The sequence below is a fragment of the Tasmannia lanceolata genome, unplaced genomic scaffold, assembly GCF_043159265.1.
Source record: "Tasmannia lanceolata isolate RefF3 unplaced genomic scaffold, GAP_Taslan_0.1 ptg000013l, whole genome shotgun sequence".
NCBI classification, from domain to species: Eukaryota; Viridiplantae; Streptophyta; class Magnoliopsida; order Canellales; family Winteraceae; genus Tasmannia; species Tasmannia lanceolata.
This window is the reverse complement of record NW_027518690.1, coordinates 50815525-50831723: the sequence shown is the minus strand read 5'-3', so window position 1 is coordinate 50831723 and position 16199 is coordinate 50815525. Positions and strand designations below refer to the sequence as shown.

At 38.1% G+C, this 16199-nt stretch overlaps 1 protein-coding gene across 6 annotated transcripts in view; it reads left to right on the top strand.

The window, feature by feature from the left end:
- The first annotated feature begins 1188 nt into the window (after nucleotides 1–1188).
- LOC143890517 (GPI transamidase component family protein / Gaa1-like family protein) overlaps nucleotides 1189–16199 on the top strand; it is a 29513-nt gene continuing 14502 nt past the window's right edge. Inside the window, exons 1-5 of one of the 6 annotated variants that reach the window (XM_077395237.1) lie at nucleotides 1189–2028; nucleotides 7210–7302; nucleotides 11780–11929; nucleotides 12042–12133; nucleotides 12881–12980. In XM_077395237.1, coding sequence (XP_077251352.1) covers nucleotides 11841–11929; nucleotides 12042–12133; nucleotides 12881–12980 — 281 coding nt within the window. In that variant the 5' untranslated portion in view covers nucleotides 1189–2028; nucleotides 7210–7302; nucleotides 11780–11840. Of the gene's footprint in view, nucleotides 2029–7209; nucleotides 7303–11659; nucleotides 11930–12041; nucleotides 12134–12880; nucleotides 12981–14335; nucleotides 14420–16199 lie in introns of those variants that run through there. The other 5 variants (XM_077395236.1, XM_077395238.1, XM_077395239.1 and 2 more) reach the window with 5 other exon arrangements.

The window sequence follows — 16199 nt, the reverse complement described above, 5'->3', positions numbered from 1 at the left end:
AGAGCAGGCAAGGGAGATGTTTTCCCGTTCTTGCACCACCATAGGCCTCAAATGGTTGAGGATATGTATCTCAACCTTAAGGTCGTAGGTTTAGGATTTCAAGAAAATCCCGAAAAAGTTTGGAGAGGAAGATATTTCTAAAATTTTCTACATTTTTTTTTTTAACACATGAAAAGAGATAACTTGAACAAATCCTATTCGATTTTTACTTTGAGGGAATTTAGATTTACATGATAACATCGTTCTAAATTAAGCATAATCATATCAATTTATGATAATTTCCCTCTAAATTAACCATAGTAAGGGATTTGCTAGCGACCATCCCAAAGGCATTTTGTGGAGCGGCTGTTGCATGACAGTGCAACCACATATGCTCAGATTTTGTCTTATTCATTTGATTCATCTGAGGTGGTTGCACTTATGCAATTGGCGTTCTGCGAAATGCCTTGTGCCATGGCCCGTTGTAGACACCCAATTTTGACCGAACCCTAATAGAGTCGTTAGGACAGGAATCCTATCAAACTAGTGTTTTAGCGCCCCCAATTTGTTCCTGAGGTAGGTTAGGGTCCCACTAAAGTTTCCGTGAAATTTCGTCCGAATCCGTTGCTGTTTGCCTAGCAAACGGGCGACGTTTGTGGTGTAGCGTAGTGTAGGAATAAGGGTGGCGATTTAGCCAGAAATAGGGGTGGGCTGGAACCTGAAAAACCAGTTCAAATTTTCCGTAATGGGTTGTCCAGGGAGATACGGAAGGGCATACAGATTACTGTGTAACAAAATTAGTTAGGGGAGAATCTTAGGAAGCTTCAAGCCTTGAAGCTTCCTAGGTGGTTGGGCTTCCTTTTATCCCAGCCCTTAAACAAAAAGCCGATTTGAAGGGCTAGGATCAAAAGGGAGGAGAAGATATTTTCTCAAAAATATTTTTCCCTGTTTTTTGCTTGGGCCCCCCTGCAGGTTAAAGGTTGTCAGGGATTGCACTAAGGTTGGTGGTCCATGGAAGGAGAGGGGAGGTTAAATTCATTTTTATTTTGCGTGGGCTTGTTTTACCCATGCACCCACCGCCGTAAAATTAATCAGTAGTCACAATACACTGAGGTGGCTGTCCAGGTAATAGAGGGGGGGGGGGGGGTTCGAATATATCATTTCCCTTTCTCCTTAAAACCGAACGAAATAGGGTTTGAGAAAAAAAACCAGAGAGAGGAAGAGAAATTCGGCCATTAACTCCGGCCCCACCATCTTCTCCCCTCCGGCTCCATCTCAGCCGCACCACCTCCACCTCTATCCCACCACCTGCAACAACCAAACCCATTTCCACGCCAACCTCTATCAAATCCAAACCCACCACCATCATCCTCCATCTCCTTTTCCCCTAATCCAAACCCACAACCACCATCTTCTTCATCTTCTTTTTCTTCTTTTCTCTTCTCAAAGACCATTCCACCCAAACCCTTTTACCCCCATCAAACCCTTCTCCGGTCGGATTCTCACCGGAATCCGACCACGCTAGCCGATTCTCCGGTCTTCACCACCACCACCACCTTCTTCTACCTCTATCCTACCACCCCATTCCCATTTCCCCATTAAATCCTCCACTAAACCCATTCTATTTCCACCATTTTCTAACCCAGAACCCCCATCAACCCTCCTCCATTAAACCTGAAAGTTGTAACCCCATTCAATCCGGTTCCATCCCCACCCTCTCCTCCGGCCGATACCCATCTTCTCCGGACAATACCCCATCTCCGACCATCTCCTTCCCATCAAACCCATCTCATTTTCCCAAACCCATATCTATATACCCTACTCTATTGAAACCCCTGCTCCATTTTGAAAATCACAGCAGAGAGGGGAAGAAGAAAGATCAGACTGAGAGAAAGAGGGGTGGTCGAGCCTCCAAGCTCCAGCGAAACCACTGGAATCCGCACCCCATCTTCTTTTCTACTGGATCTCCGGCCGTTCAATTTCATTTTTCCGACCGCCGCCACTCCGGCACCGCTACTGCTATTGTTACCATCACTCTCAACCTCCTAGGTGAGCAAAATGATTTATATCCTTTCCTTGCTTTTGTCGGGGGATTTTCTTTTCATATTTATGCTTCAAGATAGGTATGGTTTGTGCACATACTGAGATGTTCTGAAATGACTTGTAGGATCAAATTTCAGTTGATAAAATTTACCTTAGTTTCAATTCATTGATTCGGTATTTCCTGCTTAAATGGGGTGGATTTCATCTGATAGTTTTCTCTTTGGTTCCTAAAAGAAGACTCAACTGATTTTCTAAAAAAAAAAAGGAGGGATGTAGGCTTAATTGGTGTAGGAAATCAGATTATTACTCTACTCCGTGTCATGAGTATTAGTATTATCTGATTTCATAGGAGACCCCGTGTCGAGGGTTTGATTGTGTGCATCATTTGATCTCGTTTACTGTGAGTATATATACCTAATTGTTTTGCTCTCGAATGTTTGAGAAATGGGTATCTCATTAATTTAGAAATAATTCGTGGCAATTCATGCAACTTCTAGGAAATCTTAATATTGTGAACTTGTTGGTTTGGTTACCAAAATAATGTGAATAGATTTGTCATATTATTGACTGTTATGAACTTATGTTGTGGATTTACATTGTTAAGACATCAAATAATGCAAATTCATACTTTTAGTCATTTAACAATGTAAGCCCATCTTGTTGCCAAGGTTTAATATGCTTAGAATATCAATCAAAATGGCGTATATTGTTAAGATCAGTAAATGCTATAAGCTGAACATGTTTAAATCGTTTATTGATGTGAAATAGTCATGTTGGAAATCACTAGTTACCTTCAGCAAGTTATACATTGAAATGGGTTTGCCATGATTGAATCATATAATAATGTGGCTTCAATTCTTGTCATGACTTGTCTTTCCTGATTAGTAGATTGGTACTGCCATAAGGTGATCTTTTATTTTTTGTAATATTCTTTGATATATTTGTTCGAGTTTCATATTATTTTCATGCTTTTTCTAATAAGGATTTAGCCTCCATTTTCTATGGGAATATGGTACCAATTCCTTACCTGAACAAAAGATAGTTGATGAGAATTCAAAAGAGGACTGTTGAAAATATCGCTAGTTCTAGTTCATTTTACTTATAGCATATATGTGAATGTCATAATGGTAGGATTGATTCCCTGTATGCATTTGTCTTGGCTCCCTGCTCATTTGTCCGAATAATTGAGATAGAATGCTATGCTTTTCTTTTCCCCATTGTTTTTCTTCTTTCTTTATTCTTGTGGCTTTAGGCTAGTGATTGGGTTCTATTTCAGTCTTAAGGCTTATTTATATGTTGAGAATCTTTATTAAAACTTATTTATATGTTGAGAATCTTTATTGGTGTTTAGGATTAATATTAGGATTTGATTTGGTCATTCCTTCTAATGATTACCATGGCGGGGGCGATGAAGGCGTTAGCCCAAGCCCATCTTTTAGGGGACTTACCTAGTCCAAGTAGCATTTCTCCCTCTTATTTAGTAGACTTACCAAGTCTTTTAGAAGCCTTTAGACATTAGACCCTTAGATATTTGTCCTCTCATTACAGGGGCAATGAAAGAGTCATCTGGAGCCCTCATTTAGGAGACCATTGTGGTCTCATTAGGGAGTTATATTAGGAGACATGCTTTATCTCATCAAGGCGATCCTCCCTTGGAGACAAGCCTTATCGTTTAGAGCCTATCCCTTAGGGAGTTACCTTAGTTTGGTATGGATTTTTTTCGTAGGAGGCATGCCTTGCCTCATTTATAGAGTCTCTGTTTGGAGATAAACCTTGTCTCATTTAGAGATTTTTCCCTTTAGGAGGCCTACCCAGCTTCATGTTAGAATAACCCCTTCTTCTGTAGCGAGTCTTTGACTTATTACCCTCGCTTTTTGGTAGCGTTATTAGAGAGTCATCGACTCATTTGCCCCCTCTCCTTTAGTATTTTAGTTAGGAGTTTCTCCTTTAGAGTTGTTATCATTCATCTTGATTGGAGACTAACTTAGTCTTATTAGAGCTTTGCTTATTTGGGATCTTAGATCATTTTCATTGTTCTTGAGACACTTGTTTGCTTGTTCGTGGATTGTTACATCTTGTTTTGAGATACTAGTTTGTTAGTTTGGGATTTCCTCTTTACCCTAGGGTGTTGCATTGTGTGTTCCCTTTGGCCTTTGACCAAAAGGGTGAAAACATTTGAAATTTTAAAATCCATAAACCTTTGAAATCTTAAAGTCATAAGAGCATTGAAATCATTTAAAATCACAAAAACATTAGAATATTTGAAAACTCAAAAAACAGTAGAAATTTGAAACCCAAAAACAATTGAATATTTTAAAATTTAAAAACATTGAAATATCTTAAAATTCAAAAACAGTTGAAAAATATCAAAAACCTTATGTCATTTTGAAATGTTTTAAAGCTTTAGGAGCGTAGTAGGAGAGTTCGTTTCGAACTACGTTGGCTTGATCCTCTTCTAAGAGGTACGTAGTGCAGCTTGGAATTCTTATCTCAGGTCCAGCCAAACTTTGTAAATAAATCATTTAACCCTTTTAAAAATACCAAAAATTTTTCCAAAACATTGTTTTCGAAAAAATCTTCCTCTAGAGTTAGGACTTTGTCGTAGATAGAGAGTTTTAGAGTTAGGGTTTTGTCTTTGATTTGTTGTCTGTTTGTTGTGTGCTTGTTTTAGAGTTAGAGGTTTGTCCTAGAGTTATAGGAGCGCCTCCGTTCAGTCAGCTGGCGATCCACATCGCCGATTGATGACTAGAATAGGATGCGTTAGTCCCCCCTTTGTTTTTCTTAAGAAACACAGCCTAGTTACACATAGGTTGTAGGAACCACCTGCATTAGCTTAGGACTAACCTGCATTTAGTTAGGTCATATAGGGTGTCCTAAAATCTACAATCCATTGGAATTTAAATAATCGCACAAGAAGCTTTAAGAAGTAGTCCGGTCTTTTAGATCGAGCCTAAGATAGAGGTCTAGGTGTCTTAGGCATCATAGTTTAGAATATGTGCGAAGAACTACGTTGCCTTGATTCTCGTGGAGGCGGGGATACGTAGGCTTCTTTGGATGAATATCAGACCATCCAAGGACTCGGGCTAAATCGTTTAGAGTCTTGGGATTTGTTGTGTTGTTATATTGTGTATTTTGTTGTGTTTTCTTACTTTCTTGTGCAGACCTATACCTTTAGCTGTAGCATGTATGTGTTTGTTCACCAGAACTTAGATACCAGTTAGGCATGTCACTCATAACCTAGTTGTCATTAGGTGACACATCTTTTATTTTATTTTGTGTGCTTATTATTTCATCCCCTAGTCATGCATGATTAGGTAGACGTTCACTCGGGGATATTTCGTTCCCATTTCATATGATTTTCGCCCGAAACTCTTTGAGGTTAATAATAAATGGCATAAGAGACCAAGTGCTTGCACTCGGACGAATTGGGGGTGCTCTTCGGACCTTCCCCATTCGTAATCAAGCATGGACCTTTTGTATCTCTGGTTATCCGTTGCAGACAGAGCATTTGTTTTGGTTCCATGGCGTATCCATGGATGGCGACTCTGAGTTATTTTTAGGTATACCTTGGTTTCGAGCCTTGACTCCGGATCAAGATGTATCTCATTCGTTATGTATCGTCACTCGTGCTATGCTGTGAGAGTGGCACCTATTTTGAGAGTTCATTGGCAGAGCTCTCCTTTACACGTGGGTGATCCTAGAGGCCGTTGGGGGCTCGTACCCCACCTCTTTCTCGGATCGGGGTCCACACCCGTTGCAAATCCCCCATAACCATATCATTTCCCTTTGAAAAGTGGAAAGAAAAAATTGGACAAAACTTAGCTCTGAAACATGACGGAGGAGATTCCTCCGCAGTTCAACCTGGCCCAGTCAGAGTATGCCACGTGACGGTTTGTTTAGGGAAATGATATTTCCCCCTCACGAATAAAATCCCCCTTTATTCGTTTAGGGCCTGTTTGGTTTGCAAGAAAGAGGTGGAAAGAGATGGAAAGGAAAGACTTTTCCATATTTCCATCTCTTTCCATTGTTTGTTTGTAGGAGGAAAAATAATCCATCTTGGATTGGGCTTTCCATATATATATATATATATATATATATATATATATATATATATATATATAAAGTAAAGCGGAATCCTCTTAGCTGTGGTGGTGCCACGTGTCAGCCTCTCTGTGCAAATTTCGTTTACAATTTGGATTTACGTAAGAGAGATTTAATCTTTGCTTAAATCTCACATCTATATTTAACGTATCCTTCTAAATCCATTTCCATTTTAAAGCTCTTTTATTTATGAAATTTACTTGTTGCATGAGATCTTGGTTGCTTCATGAGATCCTAGTAAGAAGAAACATAGATTGTGATTGGGGGCCTTTGGGACACTTGCAATACACCTACTAGATCAGTTCCTACTGCACTTTATAAGTCTGTAATCAGCCCTAGAAACCTCTGCAAACTGCTATTGCTGCCCGGGAAATAAATTCCTTTCCACCACCGTGTTTTCCATTGTCTTTAATGACCAACCATCTTGCCACAATGCAGAATTTCAGAACTCGTAGCTCTTGCAAAACAACCACTTTTAGTCAAATTTCAGCAAGTATATTGTTGAATAGTCATTAGCAATTAGAGTCTTCCCTTTTGCAATTTCATCGTCTCTTCGAGCTTCAATCGAGCAAAGTATCAGCGACATCCATTATCTTTTCTCACGCTGCAATCCAGGTTAGTACGCTGCCACAAAAGTGCAAATCCTACATCTTGTTTATTGTTTTTGTTCACCTTGATGGCAACCACGAAGCCCCACTATATTTTCTTAGTTTTATCAACCAATCTCATTACCCTTGATGTCCTTCATTACTAGCTGATTGGATGCTCATTTCTTGGTCAGCCAACGCCACATTCTCAGTTGTCAGCAGCCCTTATTTTATTTCTTTTCATCTCCAAGCCTACTGCTAGTCGTTTGGTTGATATCTATTGAGGTTGGCATTAGCATTAGTAAACTACTTCTTGGGAGCTGTCTCCATCACCTCCTGCCCTTTATTTCTGAAGCCCATTAACGGTCATGTGCCTTGCTTTCATGGCTACAAATTCGGCAAGTAAAACTATTACAAACGGTTCTTATAGCTAGTGTTCTAGGGTGTATTTCTCACCACAAGCAGTCATATATAACTCTAAGTTATTCTTTCATTTCAGCCACTTACTTTACATCACATCTCTCTACGCCCTAGGAAGATCTTCTTCATGGGTCTTGATCTTGCAAAGGAAATTCCTGGAGTAGCACTTAAGGTAGGTGATCCTACCCTATGTCAGTGTATTATGTATATTTTATATACTTAGATTTGTTGCAAGCTTTTATTGCAGTTCATTACATGGAACTTGTTTTGAAAAGGTTTCTCACTGTTCTCTTTTAGCATGTCATTCCAAATGATTGAATTGTCATTATCCATGAACTGCTTTAGTCTTAACATGCTTCCTTATCTATACAAAAAAAAAAGAGCTTTGTGACTAATGTGATTTTTGGAAACTCAAGTTCATGAAACACTATTGAAAAGCATTCTATATATGATATGGTTTCAATGGTTTGGAACGGGAGAGCCCCCAATGGTTTGAAACGTCTATAAAATTTATGGCACGGTATTGCAAACATTAAATTGCTTCTCCCTATATTGTATACAGTCTTGGTATGGAATGTGTTCCGCCAGTAAGGTTGATCTCTGGTGGGGATCTAGTGCCCAACCTGCCAGTGGGTGAGTACACTGGACGTGATCACGTTGACCGGTCAAATTTTATCTGCCCGTAAGGTTGATCTCGGGCGGCCAGTGGGAAGTCCTCTGGCTATTGATATTGTTACATTGCTCGCTTTAGGACCCGTGAGTCCTGCGAATGAGTGTTCGCCTTGGGGTACTCTACTTGCCAATAAGGTTGGAAATTGGCCACAGAGAAGACTTTTAAGTATTTGATTTCTAAGTGGAAAACTGCAAAACCAAGTGTTTGCAAATATAAATTCATTGTCATTGATTTCAAAGCGGAAAACTGCATAATCGAGTGGTTGGAACCGTTTTTAGTAAAAGAATGTATTTTTCTTATGTAGCTTATGTAGAAACGATTTTCTTGCTCCTATCAATTTCTGCATTGGCTAAAATTCTATGGCTTGTTACTTCTTTTTCGCACCAGCATTGTTTTTGTTTTCCTATTAGCTGGCTGGGATTTGGAAAACCGGCTGGGCTCTTAGCTCACTATGTGCAAAAGAAATATCGGGTTGAATTAGCCACGACTCTTGCTCATGTGTAAAAGAGAAAATAGGTTAGTCCCCCCTACCTCTCTCTCCTCTCTCTCTTCTCCGATCCTTCGTCTTCTGCTCTTCTTTGCTAGGGCTGCGGTTTCTTTCTCATTTCTACGGGTACGTATTTTTTCTTCTCAGTTCTGATCGATCAATCTCTTGTTTTTAATATGTGGTTTTTGAGTTCTCTCTTTGTCCAAAAGCTTCATATGAGTCTGTAAAAGCTGATCGTCAACAACGGAAGTTAGGGTTTTTGTCTCTGCCTCCATTTGGTATTTGGTTATGCATTTGTCTACATCTGATTCTCTCTCTTTCGGTTTTTCTCGTTCTTGAAATTCGATATTGCATCGTTCATTTGCTTTTAAATATCATCGCTGCATTGGTTCCTCATCTGCAGGTTAGGGGTTTGAACGATCTGATTTCATATGCTTCTGAAGCAGAATCTCTGTTTCAGCTTCCTTACTTTTAGTGCCGATTTACAATGGTCTTGCTTATTTACCACCATTGCTAGTTGATTTTTCATTGGCTTTGTTGGTCCTGATCATCATAAAAAATTAGGGCTTGAACTTTGAGGTCTTTGGTGGAATTGCAAGCAAATGTATGTCAGACCCTAGGTAGTTTTGAAAGGGATATTGTCTTTGGTGGACTCGAGTTCAAGTTTGGAGGAGCTCTAACTGTATTTCAATCAAACCAATAAAAATAAGGCTGAGAAGTCATGGCCTATTTGTTGATAGCTGCCCCTGACCTATGACTCAGAAATTTGCATTCTCATAAAAGAGTCATGTTCAAGCTACTAACAGTGAGTAGGTCTTTTGCAGCTTCACTAACCATAAGAAATTCCATTCCTTAGATATGCACAGGAGTTATAACTGATAGCATTTGAATCATTTCTTGAATAGTTATAACTGTAGGTCTTTTGCAGCTACACTGACTAAGAGATACCATAGTTTGTACATCCTCGTATTTCATTTTCAAATAGCATGCATCCAAACGAGAGGAATACCTTTCAGGGAAACAGCTTTCTATTTCAAGTTTGTTGTACCAAACGATGAAAATGATTCCTTTGGATAGGAAAGAAAAAGAAAAGGCTTTCCATGGAAAGCCTTTCCAGGGTGGAAATACCTTTCCTACAAACCAAACGGGCCCTTAGTTTTAAAGGCAAAGAAAAACGTTAAAGGGGGTGAATTTATCCTCAAGCAGGGAGCCATTCTCACAGAAACCGTTATAGGGAGGGGGGGGGGGGATATCATTTCCCTTTGTTTAGAGTAAAAATAAACTAATTTTCCTAAAGGACAATTGTACCCTTTCTTCCCCTCCATCTCTTCTTCTCTTTAGAGCAAAGATAATGTTGCAATCCTCACAGATCCCAGATTGTTTCTACCCAAATCAACCAACCCTCATCTCTCCAAAGAGTCCCACACCAAAGCACACACTCAATCAAAAGTTCCTCAGATTTTCTATCAAATACCTCTCTCTATAAGAAAGTTATTGGGTTTGAGAGCGTCAATATCTCCCTCTCCAGAGTTCTACTTGATTACTACCCATTAGCAGGGAGGCTGAGAATCAGTTCAGAGGATAATGAGGACCTTGAAGTTGATTGCAATGGAGAGGGTGCTCTTTTTGCTGAAGGTTTTATGGAATTTACAGTCGAAGGATTTCTAAAGATGTCATCAAATTAAGTCTAATAGGTCTTGGACAAAGCTCTCACAGAGAGTGGATTCTCAGAGCTTCTTGGATATTCCTCCTCAAAAATCCAAGCTTTCTCAGGGCAGAGAACATATACATTTTAATTCAACTGTTATACTTTAATGATATGGTTGAATTGAGCTTATTGTAATGTTGTTTATTCAGAGCCATCCACCTCTTAGTTTGTCTAGTCAGTCATCACACAAACCCAACGATAGTAGATGAACTTGGCAGACACATTTACTGTGATATATAACAGTCTGGCTTCATTGATATATTTGATCTTTAGGCATGCCGTAACAGTAGGGGTGCAGCTCGGGTCGATTTTTAGGTTGAACTCTTACCACAAAATCGGGTTGATTCCGATTCATTTTTGGTAAAAGCTTGACCCGACCCATCCCAAGTTGCACCCCTACATAACAGTGAGAGAAAGTCATATCTTTTGGTTTATAACATTTGATAAATAATTGCACTTTGTGGATGATAGCAATTTTTTCGTTTGATACTCTCTAGTGCATCATACTGGGCAGATATCCCGATGGTTCTGATGCAGCTGTTTTTATTGAAATTGAAACGAATCAAGATGGTTTTTATGTGCTTTAATGCCTCTATTCGAGTATTCATGTACTGAATTTGCAATGTTAATTCAGCGCCCAGTTTATTTATTGTTGATGCAAGTTGTACTTTTAGCACGGGGTTTTTGATATCAACAACCCCATTATGTTGCTTATTTTGGTGACAAAAATGGTGATACCTTTTTTTTAAGAAAATGGTAATTCCTTTAGAAGCCAGGAGGTGGAATTTTTACTGCTCTCATTGCCCTATAAATGAGAAAGGAAATGAAGGTGTGATCAAGATGACTGATATGAGGTGGGCTGCCCATCATTGAATTTTGAAGGATTTCACTAAATCTTTCAAAAGAAATTATCTTGGTTAACCGTTTGGAGATCCAAACTGCTGGCACAATGGTTGCAACTATGAGTTTGTGTTTTCTTATGAAGCTATTATTAGCATTTTTTTTCATTTGTCGGATGTTGTTTCTCCTATTTTTTTTTTCAAAATTACCTCTTCTAGAAATTGATCTTTGTGCATTTACTTCAGACTGTGAGACTGAAAGTGGGATAACAATGCCAATATTTTCAGTGAGTGTGTTGTAGTCTAATTTTTTTTGCTTTATTATTGTTGGAAAAATTGAGCCTATGTTCAAATGGACAATTGATTTTGAGTGGCATAACAGTGCCAATATTTGCAGTGAGTGTGTTGTAGTCTCATCTTCTTTCTAAAAATGGAGTCTAAGCTTAATTGGACACTTGATTTCGAGTTAACTATTCGTTTTTTTTGAACTGGTAACTATTCGTGTTCGGTGATACCTATCAGGTGGTCGGGATTGCAGTCGCATACTTTCTATAGCAGTGTGCTAGGTGATGGAGTATTTTATAAAATTGAATACAAGCTTGAATATTCATTAGAGTTGCCAACCCAGATTGCTAACTGATAATTTTCATTAAATTGTCAGCCAAACAACATAAATGCAATTTTCAACAAAATATTGGATGTCATCCAATCATCGTAAAACTGTGTCATTAGAGAATGCACAATGTCACCCCAACAATGTAAAACATATTTCAGGGAAAACCTTCCACTGTTAACACTTTTTCATGAATTTGAAACTTCCAGCTAAAGCAAAATCAGCGCATCCAAACGCCTTTTACATCTAAATTATGTGCATCAAAATCCCGTTGAATGATCTTCGGTCAGACAACTTAATGAGCTTCTGTCTGACAACTCTGCTCTTAGTTGCTATGTGACGGTATCACTGTCATCTTGATATAAGCCGAGAGATACAGAGCGAAGAAACATGGAGCAAAACAACCCAAACACTAAAAGAAAACCTCGACTGATCGTTCGTCTTGGAACCTTCGTCATCTCTCACAACACCATTGTTAGGTATGCTCTCTCTCTCTCTCTCTCTCTCTCTCTCTCTTATTCTATTATAGCATCGTTTGTTGCATTTCTCATCTATTCCAAGGATCAGATCTGATAGTGCATTGTCGAACAGTATTCTGTGCTGTATTGCAGGTTTTCTAGCACTCTTCCTCCTTCCTGTTCTTGCGAAGAACACCTACATCTCCGAGAATGCACTCATGCCAGGTATTGCTAAGTTCTACTTTTAATAATATCTTCTACCCTTCAAAAAAATGGAAATACGAAGAAATCACAAATTCATTTTTATTATGTTTAAGCAGTCGTTCTTAGCAACAATTGCAATGGTCTTCACATTCTCGTACATGTAGCGTCAGATTACTGTTTGGATGTAGGTTGAAGACATGGCAGTAATTGCTCATTTATTGTGATATTATTGCAATTGCAATGCATCCGACATCGAAATGAAGCCTGAATTTCTTTGATATGTGTATACAATTCTATGTTCTACTTAACGAAATGCTTTCTTAGTGTTGCATACATCTAAGTATCTAACTATCTTCAAATGTTGTAGAAATTTTTTATTCTCAAGAGTTTTGTTGTTGAAAAAGTTTTCATATGGGAAGCTGGGTTGCTTTTCTTACATGAAAATTGTGTTTACTCATCACCATATTTCCGTTCATTTTTGTATGCTATTCTTGATGCAGCTCAAGTACTTCAGTCTAGACTATTTTAACTATGCTTCATCTTTTGATGATTGCTGAGCCCTTCACGTTTGATTTTGTTGGGATGTAATTTTTTTTAATATTATTGGGATGTCATTGTGTACATCAATTGGTTTCTTTGATAAACACCTTTCCTATAATGTGGTCTATTCCTAGGTCTCCTATGTGATCCATATCCTGTTACGATAAATAAACATCTTGGTATCATATTTACATATATTGTTTTACTAAGCTAATTGCCATTCTGTAGGTTCTGCCAATCCCATGTTCTCTGGTCAAGATATCACAGGAGCAAACAAATTGGCTAAGGACATACTTAGCTGGAAATTCAGACCAATAGAGGCGGGGATGTATATACTATCTCCATATTTTACTTCTGCATGGTTTGATGATTGGGTTCTCTCCCTCACCATTTGCTATCTTGTAATTGTTGGAAATCCATACTGAATACATCATATTCTGTTTGCACCAAACATGCATGCTAGGGAACGCAAACAATAAATTTGAAGATACTATCTACTGTTTGATATCTCATATCATGCTGATATCATGAATAGATTTCTTTCTACTCATAAAGTTTCTCATATTACATTTTTCTTGTGTTACAATTAGGGGGACATTGATCTCTCTTTGCAGTTATTGTTGAGTTAAGATAAAGTCATTTTTGATTTCTTACCTCCCAGAGTGAGGCTCTTTTGTATTTCTTTGCTCATGTTCCTTGTTATTCCTCTTGTTGCTTTTTTTTTTTCGTTTCTATTCTTGACCATCTCGGTCGTCTTTATTTTTAATAATATAATCAGCCATTCAAAAAAATAAATAAATAAAGTTACTTGCTTCCTTAATACTAGCATTGATCTATTAGTTGGTTCATTTTGTAGTGGACTTACATTATTTGGTTTGGTTTGCAAATCAAGAATCAACCATTCATTCCGATTAAGTTTGGCTCTCATAAGTTCCATGAATCTTCTTTCTCAAGTTTTCCAAATAAAAGGTGTGCATCTTCTGAACAGGGAACCAGCAATTCAGCTTTGATATTGGATGAATTTTATTTACGTAGTTATATGATTGCGCACAGAATATCCATTCTGGGTTTGGTTAACAGGCTAGTATGAAACTATCAGACATCATTGTTATTGTGGAGTATGTACCACCTTTTCCTGGTTTCTTACAGCAGGTTTGAACCATGAATTATTGTCTGTAGTGGAATCAAATAGAGTTTTATTTCGCTTTGCAATAACTGTGAACCAATCGTACTAGGTTCTTCGTTATTGGTTGCAGGCAAAGTAATGAACTTCTATGGGCATTTTTGTGTGGCAAACTAGGACAGTACACCCGGTGTTTTCAGTGTTATTTTTCAAACAAGGCACACCAAACATATTAAAAATATACACAAAAAGTTCAGAAACATATTGTCTGCTTTCCGCTTCCCAGCTGCTTCTTTACTTGTTCCCTTCCCAAGTCTTCCTATCCTCACATTCCATGCCATTATGTGCGGTTATAATGTAATTGAATGTGTAATATTTATTTCAATAATAGATTTTTATGCATATTCAATGAAATTTAAAAAAATCCTCAAATAAAATCAGATGTTTTTCTTTAGATATAAATATGATAATAGACTTGCGTTGGCATATTTTTTTTTGAATGTTTTTCTTTCCTATTTCCAAGTACATTTTAAAATACATTTAATTCTAAAAGTTTTTTTGTGCAGATGGGTTAACCGGAAGGATTATATTTGTTTTGCTGGCTCTAACTGACCTAGTCATGTTAGACAGAAACCTGCTTACATGTATGTGCAATGCTGGGTTTTTTGTTTTTGTTTTCTTTGATGTCCCTGTGCTAACTGAGCTACAACTGGACCGATATTATACAATAACAAAACCATAGTTGCCGGAAACTCCTTGGGCGGGTGGGAAACCCGTTTCTCCTAAAACGCGTTTCTCGTGGGTGGGAAACTCGTTTCCCCTAAAACGTGGGAAACGCGTTTCAGAAACGTTTCCGAAATATGATAAAAATTTGGAGAAATATTTCTGAAATGCATAGGAACATATGAGAAACTTATGTAAATCATGTGTGAAACGCATGATAAACATATGCAACACTCGTAGAAAACGTATGTGAAACGTGTAGGAAACATATGTGGAACTTACGAAAATTATTTTAGAAAAAACACATCAAAAATTGTGGAATAGATATTAAAAATGAAAACAATAGCATATATTGTAAGAAAAATAAAAATCAGAAAAATTCAAATAGAAATTTGAAATTAATAAAATTTAAATCTACAAAACCACATATTTCGTGTTTTCATTGTGTTTCATGTGTGTTTTTTCTATCGTTTCTGAAACGGTTCTAATGTGTTTCAAGACGTTTCTCGTACGATTTTCTATTGTTTTCTCGTTCCCTTAATATTTTTTTCAAGCGTTTCAAGTTTCCATTTCAAGTTTCGTTTCCCACCCTGGCAACTATGAACAAAACATCAGCACGCTATAGGGGTGTAAACGAGCCGAGCCGAGCCGAGCTTGGCCAGGCTCGGGCTCAGTCAGGCTCAGCCAGGCTCGCGAGCCTTACCGAGCTTGGGTTATATTAAGTTCACACCCCTCATCTTCCCTGGACAGCCCTATATAGTGTAATTTGACTACTTTTTTTACACTATGGGGGGTGGTCCAAGTAACAAATGGGATTCCTAAATTGAAGTGACATATTTTGTCTCCCCCTTTCACTCCCTGGACAACCCTTTTAGTGTATATCATAGTTGTAAATACCGTTTCGTTTCGTCCGGAATGGACGAAACGAACCGGTTTCGTTCAAATTCCGGAATGAAATTGACAAAATTTCGTTTCGGACGAAATTTCGTTCCATTTCGTCCATTCCGGACGAAATTTTCCGAAATCCGGAATTTCGTCCGGAATGGACGAAATTCTCCATTCCGGCCGAAATCGTCCATAACGGCTAGTTTGACTTGCAGAATTTACGACAATGCCCCTGCAACGGCTCTTTTTGGTTTTTGACCATTTTAACCTCAAAATGTGACCGTTTATAGCTGTTGGGAAGGGTATTTTAGTCATTTTTAAATGCACAATCAATAAAAAACTCTATAAATAGCATTTTCCCTACCTTCTTTTCCTCCACCTTCACATAAGTGATTCTCCTTCTCTTCTCTACTTTCACTTACACTATCTATTCTACTAAATTTCCTACAAGTCTACCCTCTTCTTCAACTCAATCCAAGTCTATTTTGGAGCAAAGGGAAGGCATACATTCAACTTACCACTACAAGAAGTCAAGAACTATTTCCAAAGGCTTATTTCAAGTGAGTGAAGGCTAATTTTTTCTTCTTCTCTTCAACTCAAGTTCAACCCCAAGGTTCTCTTTATTTCTTTCCATTTCCTTTCTTTTATTTCTTACTTCATTTGTCCCCTTCTACTTCATTTTTTTGTAATTTGTTTCAATTTTCTTTCTTCTAATTCATTTTTCCCCTTCTTCTACTTCATTTCAAAATGAGTGGGTCGGGTTCGGGACCTTCTGCAGGAGCATCCTCTATTGGTTCGGCACCCGCTAGATCGGAT